Source organism: Felis catus, chromosome E1 (assembly GCF_018350175.1).
Source record: "Felis catus isolate Fca126 chromosome E1, F.catus_Fca126_mat1.0, whole genome shotgun sequence".
Lineage (NCBI taxonomy): Eukaryota > Metazoa > Chordata > Mammalia > Carnivora > Felidae > Felis > Felis catus.
In genome coordinates, this window is record NC_058381.1 from 45,677,790 (window position 1) to 45,691,093 (window position 13,304).

At 45.2% G+C, this 13,304-nt stretch overlaps 1 protein-coding gene across 16 annotated transcripts in view; it reads right to left on the bottom strand.

The window, feature by feature from the left end:
• MARCHF10 (membrane associated ring-CH-type finger 10) overlaps positions 1-13,304 on the bottom strand; it is an 83,868-nt gene that overhangs the window by 13,655 nt on the left and 56,909 nt on the right. For 15 of the 16 annotated variants that reach the window (XM_045045240.1, XM_045045241.1, XM_045045242.1 and 12 more), the window contains 3 exons: positions 11,460-12,879; positions 7,614-7,780; positions 5,139-5,248 (listed from right to left, as the gene is read on the bottom strand). In XM_045045240.1, coding sequence (XP_044901175.1) covers positions 5,139-5,248; positions 7,614-7,780; positions 11,460-12,879 — 1,697 coding nt within the window. The remainder of the gene's footprint in view (positions 1-5,138; positions 5,249-7,613; positions 7,781-11,459; positions 12,880-13,304) is intronic. The other variant, XM_019818071.3, reaches the window with a different exon arrangement.

Below are 13,304 nucleotides of genomic sequence, written 5' to 3' on the forward strand. Positions count from 1 at the left end.
TGAGTAAGGAGGGTGGGAGGGTTGAGCTATGATTGGGCCACCAGGTGCCAGCGGCCCCAAAGTGCTGAGTCCAGGTCCTAGGGCCCCCGCAGTTGTTTCTGCTTCATGGGGCCACTCTGCACACAGCCTGTAGGAGCTCCTAATCCAGCCACTAGAAGCCAAGTAACAAGCCTTGATCTACGGGGCCTACAGGAACCACCCAGTGTCTGAGGGATGGGGCATAATCACATTTCAATGCCCTGTTAAAACCCATGGGCAACATTCACTCTACTCCTACTCTGGTGCATTGAAGCAAACCAGGAAAACACTGATCTAAGCCCCTCCACACCCTCAAAGCCATTGACAATGCTGACTGGACACCCAGTGGGCATGACTGCGATCTGGGATCAGATCTTGTGTCAGGTGTCTTTCTTTGATATCTCAGATTTTGCCTTCAAGGGCACGTGGATAGAGAGCTCACTGCTCTTTTTCCTTCCTGGTCTTAACTGTCTCTGCCTCAGGGAATCTTTCTCTGGTCCTGAGAACGGGTCAGACCTCTTTGTGGCTGTTCCCAAGCTGCCTGCGCATCCCTCATTGTGATGCTCCCACACTAGGGTTACCCTCCCTATGCCCTTCCGGTTAGAAGGAAGTGACTGTGTTGGTCTTGGGCACCTCGATATCTCCAGCAGAGCATCTGATGTACACTAGGCTCTCAATATGTGTTTTAAAAGTTAAACTTGGGGCGCCTGGGTGGCGCAGTCAGTTAAGCGTCTGACTTCAGCCAGGTCACGATCTCGCGGTCCGGGAGTTCGAGACCCGCGTCAGGCTCTGGGCTGATGGCTCAGAGCCTGGAGCCTGTTTCCGATTCTGTGTCTCTCTCTCTCTCTCTCTGCCCCTCCCCCGTTCATGCTCTGTCTCTCTCTGTCCCAAAAAATAAATAAATTAATTTAAAAAAAAAAAGTTAAACTTTTATGTTATGTGTATTTTGCCACACTTCAAAAAAAAAAAATTTGATACCTGGGCCCATCCCAGATCAATTAAATCAGAATCTCTGGGGCCCGGCCTAGACATGAATACTTTAATAGGAAAATAAAAAGGCATGCAGCTAAATGTTAATTATAGGGGATTTTTGCATGTTTGTGATTTTTATAATTGAAGAAAAGCAAACAAAAACAAAAACAAAAACCAAAACCAAAAAAACCCAAAACTACCTAAAGAAAAAATGCATAAGATAATAAGTAAATTGTTAATTAGTGAGTTAGCAAGTTAGTTGAGGTCAAGTGAGACCCAGACTGGGCTGAAGTCAGTTCTAGGCTTCTTCTGGTTTTGATCTTTTCCTTGTATATGTCTGTTTTGGGGAACAGCTACCTCACGTCTCAACAAAGGAACTTGTTTGCCAGGAATGAAGGGCACTGGGCATTGGCTAAGATGGCCAGAGGACTAAGGTTTGGGAGTCGGGAAAGGCCTGGACCTCAGGAGCCCGTGTAGACATAACAACTCCAAGGCCAGGCCAAGGGGCCTCCCCGGCTGGGGATGAGCCGAGAGCATATTATATCCTCCATATCTTTCTGTTCAACAATAGGTACTTCCGCATCGGTCCATGGAGTTTCTGAATTTGTCTAAGTCATGCTTCCCTACTGTCTCAAGTTTAACTCAGACTGTTGGCAAACAGACTCCATTAAATCCACAAGGGTCCATCAGAGCAGTCAGAACCATTGCGAAAGGGTGAGCCCGCAACTGTTTTCCACCTGCAGGTGAATACTTCGCGTTGGTTCTTGGGACTGTTGTTCGCCCACCAGGGTGGGTCTGTCTGTCTAGTTTCCACCTGTGGTTATAATGAAGGGCATTTTCAAAAGGCTTTGATGGCCTGTCAGGTTCTTGCTGAAACTCATTTAAACTCTTTTCTGCTTCCATGTAGAGTAATCACTGTGCTAGGTATTTTCTGCTTTCCCCTCCAGATTCAGTTTCCACCCTGTGCTGTGACCTACACGCCGATCTCAATGGATCGCATTAACTAGACCCCCTTGTTCTCTGGCTTCCCGTTGGGTTTGGCCAATGGGAGGCCCTGGCAGGGGACCAGAGGGCGGGAGGAGAGGGAGGCCGGGTGGTTATTCTTCTTGTTCCCTCTCTGCTGGAGAGTGGTGTGGCAGTGGCTGCTTTCCGTTACTGAAGGTCACAGGCCATTGCGGACTCTCTCTCCTATACCTATGGGTCTCTTGATCCTGGGGGTTGCACCCTCCCCTTGTCACTTGAGGCCTAGGAATGGTCACAATGCCAGTCTCAGGATACTTCAGCCTACCTTGTTGGTTTCTTTTCCTGCACATTTCTGCTCTTAGGTCAGCTCTCCTTACTCACCCCTGTTGAGGGTGCCTCGATCTCTTCCACCAAGATTCTGGCTAACACAGTTACTTCCAAGGTTCTGGTTAGGACATGCTTGTAGATGCTTCTCTCCACTGGTAGGATGCAGTGAAGCCAAGGTTACGGGTATGACCCCTGCATGGGCTGGTCGGCTTTTTTCAGTGATGGACTCTAGCCTTGTCCTGGCATTCTTAGCTGCCTCCCTCGAGTCCAGAGACGTTGGGCATCTCTGGGGCTGTAACACGGTGGATCTCATTTCCTGAGCGCCTTCTCTGCACACGTCCTGGATTAGGGGTTATCCTCAAGTCTTTTCCTACCTCCCATCCTGCGGGGTAGGAACTATCTCCTCCTTCCTACCGATGAGAGAACTGAGATCCAGAGAGCTTGTGTAGTTTCCCCGAGGTCACACAGCAACTTTGGGGAGGGGAATAGGGATTTAGGTTCATACCTGCATCAAAGCTGGTGTGCTCTTCGGTGGGGTAGGCTGCCTCTGGCTACGTGAGTGCAAACGTTTTGCTACAACTTGAAAAGTCTGCTGTGAGTGAGTGAATTCTACAAATACCAATGGTAAACCAACAGTGCACGGTGGTGGTAGCTGCTTTGCAGAGGGTGAACGATGCAGAAATACTTGGAACCGACAGGGGTCTTCCCTAGACAAGGCAATCCCTTGGGCTGCACTGTGTGATGTCTGCAGACCATTCTGGTAGTATTCCACATAACCTGGCCTTGTCTGGACATGTCCTTCTCAGGAAGTCCCACAGGTTCCATTTCCGGAAATAATCTTCCAAGATGACCACGTGGAACCTTCTGCACCCTGGCTGGCATCCTGATCTCAGGCGCTCATGGGCCCTGGTTCCCTTCAGTAGTGTGGTTCCAGAATCATTTCTGTTTCTCATCTCAGTGCCTGTGGTTTGTGACCGAGTGATTCAAGACCCTCAGGCCTCAGAAAGGATGGACTCAAAATACATTTATTTCTCAGGAAATTCTTTCTTCCTTTTTTCCAAGTTTTCCAAGAAACTTCTTGGTTGTGCTATTCAAATATTTCCTTCTTATCAATAGTTTGTCCTTCTGTCTCGAAGCCTTAGGGTTTTAAAAAAGGTAACTAAACAATTGCCTAGACTCAGATGCAGCATTTTGACTCAGCTGTGCTTTTTTCCAACAAACAAACAAACAAACAAACAAAAAGGTCTGGGCACAGGCTAATGATTTAAAAGTCAAAGGGACTCCTCTGAAGAATGACATTTTAGTTACTAACAATGATTTTATAGTTTTAAAGTAATGTGCTTTACAGTTACGGTTATTAATCCTTTTTTTTTTTCCTAATCATGTTAAATCATAATGGTAATGATGACTATTTTCATTTGATAAATACTTATTGACTGCATATTACATGCAAGGCACCTTGTAGATAAACATCACCCGATGGAAATACAATGTGAGTCACAGATGCAACCCCGGTATGTAACTTGATTCTTCCCAGTAGCCACATTAAAGAAGTGAAAAGACACTGGTGAAATTAATTTTAATAGTATGTTTTATTTAGCCCCGTATATTCAAAATATTATTTCAACATTTAATTAATATAAAATTATTTATGTGATATTTTGCCTTTTTTAATACTGAGTCTTTGAAATTCAGTGTGCATTTGACACAGCACATCTTTCTTTTTAATTTTTTTTTTTAAATTTTAGAGAGGGGTGGAGCAAGGGGAGGGGCAGAGGGAGAGAGAGAGAGAGAGAGAGAGAGAATCTTAGGGAGGCTAGTGTGAAGCCCTACATAGGGCTCGATCTCACAACCCTGGGATCATGACCTGAGCTGAAATCAAGAGTCAGATCTCAACGGACTGAGCCACCCAGGTGCCCCTCACGTAGCACATCTTGAGTGGCAGTAGCCACTTGTTCATTAGCCACATGTGGCTTGTGGCTGCCATATTGGACAGTGCAGTTCTAAAGAAAAGATCGTTTGCCTGAGAACTGAACAATTAACTATTATTCTGAGCATGGATCACCTTCCCACATAAGGTTACCTAGCTTTTTCTTTCTTTTTTTTTAAAAAAAATTTTTTAACATTTATTCATTTTTGGAAGGCAGAGAGAGACAGAGCGCAAACGGGGGAGGGGCAGAGAGAGAGGGAGACACAGAAACAGAAGCAGGCTCCAAGCTGTCTGCACAGAGCCCGATGCGGGGCTCGAACTCACGGACCGCGAGATCACGACCTGAGCCGAAGTCGGCCGCTTAACCGACTGAGCCACCCAGGGGCCCCGCTAGCTTTTTCACAGTATTAGAATTGCAACCCAAATGCCCCAGGAGAATTAATTCACCAGGTGTTAAAAAGCACACACTAGGTGCTTACTACCTGTTAATAAACAGTAAAGCAGTTTCTTATTACCCTAGAGTTACTTGCTATGTAAATTAGGGACCATTTTTTCCAAGACTCTGATTTTTTTTTTCCTTGTCGCTATTAAATTTAAATTACTTCAGCAAATCGGGGCATGGAGCTTGCCAGAGTATTCCTGTTTCTGTGTCCAGTCGGCTACTCTGCCTTCCTACTTTTGCCCCTGACAACAGTGGGACCTCAACCCCAGGTGACCAAGACTTTCGAACCCTCCTGATGGCCTGATTTAGTAGCAGACCTTCTTGGAGATGCTAGCCGGGGTGGGGGGGGGGGGGGGGACATTCCCAGACTCATGCCATGCACAGGCCTAATACTGTCCCTTTATCAGGGACAGCATGTCTTCCTACCATGTGCCGCCTCTAACTGACTTTGACCCGTGGAAGCAGATCGGCGTGAGCGTCTCTTACCCGGGATTGCTGGTGTTTGTGGTAGAAGTCGGTCACGTTAAAATCATCCAGATCGACCAGCAGGCCTTGCTTACACATTTCGCAGGTCTTCGCGGCACCTAGATCCGCTCCTGAAATTAAAGAATTCTTTGTTACATGTAGCCCTGGGTCTCTCTGTGCTGACATTTTGGGAGTGAACTTGTGTCTGTTATGAATTCTGAGTTTCAGTGACCTTTTTAAAGCCAGCCATTGTCTGTAGAAAAGGACCTTGAATCTGAGATCTGGAAAATTTCCTTCGTAATCGTTTTCATTATTATGCATGCAAGCTTTGTATACGTGAAATTCTCGTGACTTTTAAATAATAGGCCTTGCTTTCTGTTTAAATATAAACACACTGCTTCATAAAACTGGAGTTGCTACATGGAGGCAGAGAATCTGTAACATAGGTGTTTGCCAAAAGAGTGAAGATTGGCCTATGTTGTTGTTTTTGTTGTTGTTGTTGTTGTTCTGACAGACATAACACAGGTCCAAGCAAATAAATGAGGACCACATTGATGGCAGAAGCTATTCTCAGGCTGTGGCTTAAAAAATCTGCCTTTCCTCTCACCCAGGTGACTTCCCTCCTGAGGGGGTGAGGGAGCCGGGGGCCATGTATGGGAACTAGCACAGCAGTATCTCTGGCCAGCCCCTGAGACTGAGCTCAGCCTCATCTGGGAAAAGAAACATGAGAAGCCTTCCTTTGTTGCTGTGGGGTTGTTGGTTTTTTTAATTTTTTTTTTTTTTAACATGCATTCTAGATCAGCATTTTTTTCTCCGCTTATCCTGGTCCCCAAAGCAAAAATGGAAGATGCAGAACTGTGCTGCGTTGAGGCAAACACCATGCCCAGCGTCTTTTCCTGGCACGTGGGTGCTGCAGTTTTGCTAATGATGTCCTGGTGTTTATTTTCATGCATTAGAAACTAGAGGCCTGGTTAGTTACCTGCATTTATCTGGGAAAGGTAGGGTTGGTGCCGTTTTATACCCCAGTTCTACTCTGCCTCAACGGGGACGTAAAGAAATAGTAAATGGTAGAGAACGTCAAAAGACAAGGATGAATGGTGATCCTGTGTCTGCATTTTGTTTGCTTGATTTTTTTTTTAGGGCCTCTCCGTAGTGCTTTAGGCTACTGAGTGTCCCATGTGCCTCTGATCTTGATGGCGCTCAACACACCCCTACTGATGCTGGCGTTTTACAAGCAGTTAGCGGCGCTTTCATTGCACATTTCATGAGTGATCTTTTCCTGTGCTAGATGTTTAATTGGCCCAAATTTGTAGTAAGATAAAACACTGCATGACGGGGTCATTAGCGGCCAAGATCCCCGTTTCCTCCCCGTCTGAAGGACTGAGTACCAAGCTCGCTACGTGGAGATGTGTTTAAGCAGCTTGGATGATGGGCCCAGGTCTGTTTCCCTTGCTCGGGAAAATGCAGAAGGTGGACAGGGGATCAGGGAGGAGACGGGTAATGTGATCGGCCCACGGTTCCTGCCTCTTTCTCTGGAGGGGACGTGGCCACTCCCTATGGGGACAGGATAAAGCTCTTAGGTCTCCCAGGCTGCCTGAAAGAGTGATAACCAAGGAGGAAAACACGGAGAGAAGAGAACTAGGATCCAGCTATGGGGTAAAAGGTTTTCAGGAAGACATAGCAGCTATTTTGTAATGGGTTCTTTGCATTGCCGTTTCCTGTTTTGGGTTTTTTGTTTGTTTTTGTTTGTTAATTTTGTTTTGGTTTGTCTGTTTGTTTTTGGTTGTTGTTATTCAAGTTGCCCTCCTTCCTCAAACCATGTTTTAAAGAAACCCCCTGTTTTCTGCCAAGAAAACCACAGCTGACCTCCCCATGTGGCCGTATTTAGGTTATAACCTCCCCGGGGAGTTGAGAAAGGGCTTCACATTCAGTTACAAGATCTGCAAAAGACAGAGCTGACAAAGCCAGCACGCGGAAATCTCTTTACCTAATACGGTTCTAGAAAATTAGATCAGCGCTCTTTCCCTGCCCCTACTGCCAAAACGCAGCTTTGCTCAGTTTCTTAGGTGACACCCTCCTTCCCCCGCAAATAAAAGGAAGCAGAACTGCTTTTGCCAGGTGTCTATTAGCAGGCATGGCTGCTGTGTGCTTTTGCCGAGGTGCAACCACTGACCTATTTCAGTTTCCTTCCTCCTGGGAGGGAATCTTAGCATCTCTGCTCGGGCTCAAGTGGGGTAGGATTTAATAGCATCGCCAAGATTCTTCTCTCAGACTTGGGAAACAAATTCATTTCCCTCCCATAATTTCAAGGCAGCATTTAGACCCGCTACTATCCATCAGCGCTGTGAGCAAGAGTCCTGGGGTCAGGGGCCATGGTTCTTCTGGCTACTGCTTAGGAGGAGAGGGGACAGTTGTCCAGGCTCGGAGTCCCGCACGGTGGTGTCTCTTATTAATTATATGTTGGCTCACGTTTTCCGCTTCTCCTTCCCCACCCACCTGATGTTATTTTCACTTTCAGCCACTTTTTCAGGCACTCCTGATGAACAAACCGCAGGCTTCCCACACAGCCGCAAGGCTCCAGGAGGGGGTTGGTTGGGGAACCCCCGGCTATCTGACAGATGCGACACAAGTCTCCCTCCTCCTCTGAGTCCTCCTCCAGGAGACTAAATGGAAAACAAGCCCTGGTGAGCAGGGGTCTGCACAGTTGCAGTGTCTACAGACTACAAATACCACGTCCCGGGATGTTCAAGGGGGAGGCCCACCCCCAGGACTCCCCAGGCCCACCCCCTGCTCCCTCCCACCCTGCTGAAACTTCTTCCGGGTTACTGATAGCAGGTGCACAAAGTCTTGTGTCAGGCTCCTCTGCAGCTAGTGGTACGTGTGAGCTGACCAGGAGAACCAGCAGTGCCTCCATAAATCTAGAGGCGTGGGACAGGGCTACAGAAGAAAGTCATGGAAAGGGCTGGGCGCCCCTCCCCCTGTCGTGGCCACTGTGAGGGAGTTGGCGGTGTGGCTTGTTGTTGAGTACGTGGGATTTGCAGGCAGGGGGCCTGGGTTTGAGGCTTGCCTCTGAAACGTGTGGGTTTGGTGACTCTGGACCAGTTCTCGAAGCTTCTCAGGTCTCTGTTTCCTCACGTATAAAGCCATGTGGTGCCAATACCACCACTACTTATCTAACAGGGTCTTGGGCAGCCTGGATGCCATGATGGCGGTGTCACCGCTCTGCAAAGTGCATCGAGAGTCTGGCAAAGTATTTGCACACAGAGACCCCTCACTAGATGTCGTTTGGGATGATGATGAACCAAGGAACCTGGATGTGAATTCACCAATAGCATAACACTTGCCAAGAAATTTTGCCAACATTCTGGCCAGTTATCTCCCCAGAATAATCTACAGATTCAATGCAGTTTCAGCGAAAATCCCAACAAGCTGATTCTGGAACGTGTATAGCCCAGGACTCTTAAGGAACAAAGTGGGGAGGCCTACCAAAGGGCACCACTGGCTACCAAAACTTATAAAAGCTACAGACATTAAGATGACGTCGTATTGGATTAGGGAAAAACAAAAAGGAACAGGCCAGAATAGAGAGCTCTGAGGCAGACTCGTACATTTATAGTTCTAAGACAGAGGTGGCCCTTCAGTTGAGCAAGGAAAGATCTTGGGACAGTTGGGCATTCACAAAGCATACCTCACATCACATATTAAACATTACTTCACATTTAAGACCAAAATCCATTTCACACTAAGTCCTAAGTGTTCAAAGTGAAACTGTACAGATTTTAGAAAAAAATAGGAAGAGTATCTTTAAAACAATTTTTTATGCCATTTTATTTATTTATTTATTTATTTATTTATTTATTTATTTATTTATTTATTTTTATATATGAAATTTATTGTCAAATTGGTTTCCATACAACACCCAGTAAAAAAAAAATTTTTTTTAATGTTTATTTATTTTTGAGAAAGAGAGAGAGACAGAGCATGAGTGGGGCGGGGGGTGGGGGGCCAGAGAGAGAGGAAGACACAGGATCCGAAGCGGGCTCCAGGCTCTGAGCTCCAGAGCCCAATGTGGGGCTCGAACTCATGAACCACAAGATCATGATCTGAGTCAAAGTCACTCAATGTATTGAGCCACCCAGGTGCCCCAAATAGATAGAACATGTTAATGACCTTCAGTTAGTAAAGGATTTCTTCATCAAGATAAGAAGATACAAATCACAATCCATAAAGATGGATATATTTGACTCCAGTAAAATTAAAAATTTATTTTCATTAAAAGACATCAAGAGGGGGCCCTGGCTGGCTCAGTCAGAGGAGTATGCAGCTCTTGGTCTCAGGGTTGTGAGTTCAAGCCCCACGTTGGGTGTAGAGATTACATACATACATACATACATACATACATACATACATACATAAATAAATTCAAAGGAATGATAAATACAATGCAAGAATGGTTTCCTGGGGGCAGAAAGGATATTGGGAGGGGGTAGATGAGATAGGGTGGGTGAGGGGCTCAAGGGCTCCAGTAAAGTTCTATTAGCTGGAAGGTAGGCACAGGGATATCTGGGTTTTGCCTTATTTCGAATTCTCTAATTATTTGTATGCATTAAAGTAACTAAGGGAAAATTTTTAAAGAGTATAAGTGGCATTGAGAAATGGGCTTGAAATATTTAAATGAGGCATATTATAAAATATGAGCCAATGCTTACTAAAAATTGCATTTATATGCAAAGATAAAAGATGGGAAGCAAAGTTATTTTATAGTGCTTATCTCTGGATTATAGGATTACAGGTGATTTTTCTTTTAAGTTTATATTTTTCATACTTCCTAGAATGAACATTTTTGAGATAAACAGAAAAGCATAAGGTTTATTACATACAGAAAGAAAAAGGGTGTCTGATAGGCGAAGTACATAACTCATAGCTGTTTAATGCATTGCCATGCCGAGACGTGGATGTATTTTTAGAAGAAATCATTTTTAGCTCCAAGGCATCACTCTGGGATGGTGGAAGACCAGACTCCTGACAAGTGGGTCTGAAGCTGTATTTTTGGACAGGTGTAGATGGGTGAATGTGAGGCCTTTTGGCCCTTAACCATGAGTCGGTCTGCTGGTAGCTCGTATAATAGGGAAAGGAAAATTGGGGTGCCTGGGTGGCTTAGTCGGTTAAGTGCCCAACTTTGGCTCAGGTCATGATCTCGTGGTTTGTGAGTTTGAGCCCCCCGTTGGGCTCTGTGCTGACGGATCAGAGCCTGGATTCTGTGTCTCCTTCTCTCTCAGCCCCTCCCCTGCTCATGCTCTGTCTCTCTGTCTCTCAAAAATACATAAATATTAAAAAAAATAAATAAATATGGAAAGGAAAAGGTACTGCTAATAGGAGAGTGACTTAACTCCTGCAGTTGGATAACAGACCTCAAGGAGTAGTAGGTGTGTGTCCTGTGTCCTCTCTTACCCTCTGCATTCTAATTCATTGCCTTAGAATTTCCCCACTTACAATGAATATCAATAGATAACTAATGGCTGAAATGAGCCACACTAACGTATACAAAGGCGGCTTGCATTCACAGAATGCATTTCCTGATCAGTAAGCCAACATCAGGGTGTGGTAACACCTACGTAAAGGAAACAGAATCCTGACACGGTGTCTAATGATGGCTTTAAAAAGTATCCAATTTCATATATTGTGGATGTTGTGAAATATCCCCACATCATCTTACAAGACAGGGAAGATCAAAGGAAAGGGCAATCCAGAAAAAAGACCTGTTTCTCTCTCATGCGTGAGAAAGAACACATAAAATGGAAGCTGTGGTTACCCCAGCATAGCCCTTCGGAGAACCGAGGTAACCATGGTAACGGTTTGGGACAGGCCTTTTGGTTGGAAAGATTCAAATTCTAGAACTGTTGGTTGGATTTGCACAAAGTCCCATGAGGGAGAGCTGGTGAACTTCAAGTGTGGAGTGGCTCACTCTCTGGGGAGATAGCAACCTTTTCGTAAAAGATCCTGGTTCCTAATTGCCCATGAGAAGAGCTAGCCCTATGTAGCAGTCAAAAATCCCTTATGTCTAGCAAACTTGCCTTCCTTAAAGTTATGGTATTTGGGGAAAAAAACATTTGGGGAATACTGGAGAGATTGAGCTGGAACACCAAAATTTTCCTCATAGATACACACATTTTAAGAGCAACAAAATAGATAATGTTGTCGATAAAAGCAATCATTAAAATGTCAAGGAAGGGCCTACTTAGGATTTAAAATTCCCATGATGCTCTAATGAAGGCAGTGCTTATTTCTACCTGGAAAAATGGAATAAAAAAGTATATACATATCATTATGAAAATTCCTCACCTTTCTTGCAGTTTCTTGAGTTTCTCAGAGTCTGCCTTTATCTTATTGGCTTCCTTTTCATCTGTGAAAGCAGAGGCTGCCATTCTGTTCCCGTTATCACTTTGATTTGGGAAATTAGAGACCGCGAAGAAAGTAAAAGGCATATTTTCTTGCAGGGACCCAGGCGCGTGCAAATGGCCTTGTAAGTTCATTCTTGATGGTGAGGAGCTAGAAGACTCCCCCAAGGACAAGTTGCTTTGAGGATTTAGTAAGAGCTCTTCCGTATATTCTAGAGCCCCCTGGGATGGGTTCGTTAAAGGAATATCTTCTGCTCCCCTGACATCAAATTCATGTGCACTATTTACTGGAAAATAACCGTGGTTCTCAGCACCGGTGAGTGGATTCCTATTTCTAATAGGGGACAATGGTCGGCGAACATTAAACCTTGAATTTCCCTCTGAGTCTGAACTGTGAATAAATGTAGACGACATCGACAAGTCTACTGGAATATCATCTCTCATGGCAGAATGCATTAATGATCCAGGAGTGTTATAAGATAAACTCACTGGTGATCTTGGAGCTGTTGGTCCACCAGAAAGAAAACAGTCAAGAGAATTACTAGAACTGCTTAAGTAGCCATGCCAATCTCTTTCATAATCACGGATACCAGGCCTGTCTTCCGTGGAGGTACAGTCTCTAAATCCATTTTCAGCACTGAGGTCATCATCTAGACTAGCTGTGGATTTGGTGTCCCATGAAGGAAAGGTGCTTTTCTCATGTTCACTGTCACCACTGTCATTCTCGTTAGGAGACCCTCCACCAGGTGGCTTGAGGTCTTGAGACACCCTTGCCCCCACAGGAAGCTGCTCTGTCACTGGTTCCATTGCATTGCTCATTCTTAATGAGCCACGACTGGACTCAGTTCTTCTTACCGAATTTGCTCTGCAATTTTCAGGACTTTCTTCAAAATTTTTACTTTTGGCCTGAGTGGCTGACGTCCCAAGAAATCGACTTCTCTTATGACTGGAAGGAGAACGAGGCCGGTGCATACCAACCAACAAAAGTTCTTCCTCTATGAGGGTCTCCTCCTCAGTGTCATCATTTTCTCCTCCAGGGTTTAATGATAAAATGGAATAAAAATCTTCATCTCTGAACCTAAATGGTGCCCTTCTTGACCCTCCCATGGTGGTGGTTAGGAGTGGGGGCCCCAAGGACTCACTCGACACTTGAGGGCTGTTTGTTCCTAGGAAGGCCTGAGATAGGCCTGAATGTGGCTCATTCTGAGAAAGAACACTTGAGTCTCCTCTTTTGGCTCTCTCAGGGGTATTCTCAGTCATAGCCATTAGCTGTGAAGATGGGACTAAGTGTCTTCTCTCTTGAGTTGGCCTCTTCAGCTTGGTGCCACTGGCCCACACTGGGCCCTCTTGTTGAACTATTGGATCTGCATGGAGAAAAGACAAGTTTATCATTCTTCTATAGGTGCTCATGGATGAAAGAGCTCGAGCACTAAGAGTGAGAGTCCCTCAAGGAAACAAGCAAGCCTAGAGAAGGAGATCTGCACGCTTTAAAACGGCTGGAGGTGTCCATCAACTGATGAATGGATAAAGAAATTGTGGTTTATATACACAATGGAATACTACGTGGCAATGAGAAAAAATGAAATATGGCCTTTTGTAGCAACGTGGATGGAACTGGAGAGTGTGATGCTAAGTGAAATAAGCCATACAGAGAAAGACAGATACCATATGGTTTCACTCTTATGTGGACCCTGAGAAATTAACAGGAACCCATGGGGGAGGGGAAGGAAAAAAAAAAAAAGAGGTTAGAGTGGAAGAGAGCCAAAGCATAAGAGACTCTTAAAAACTG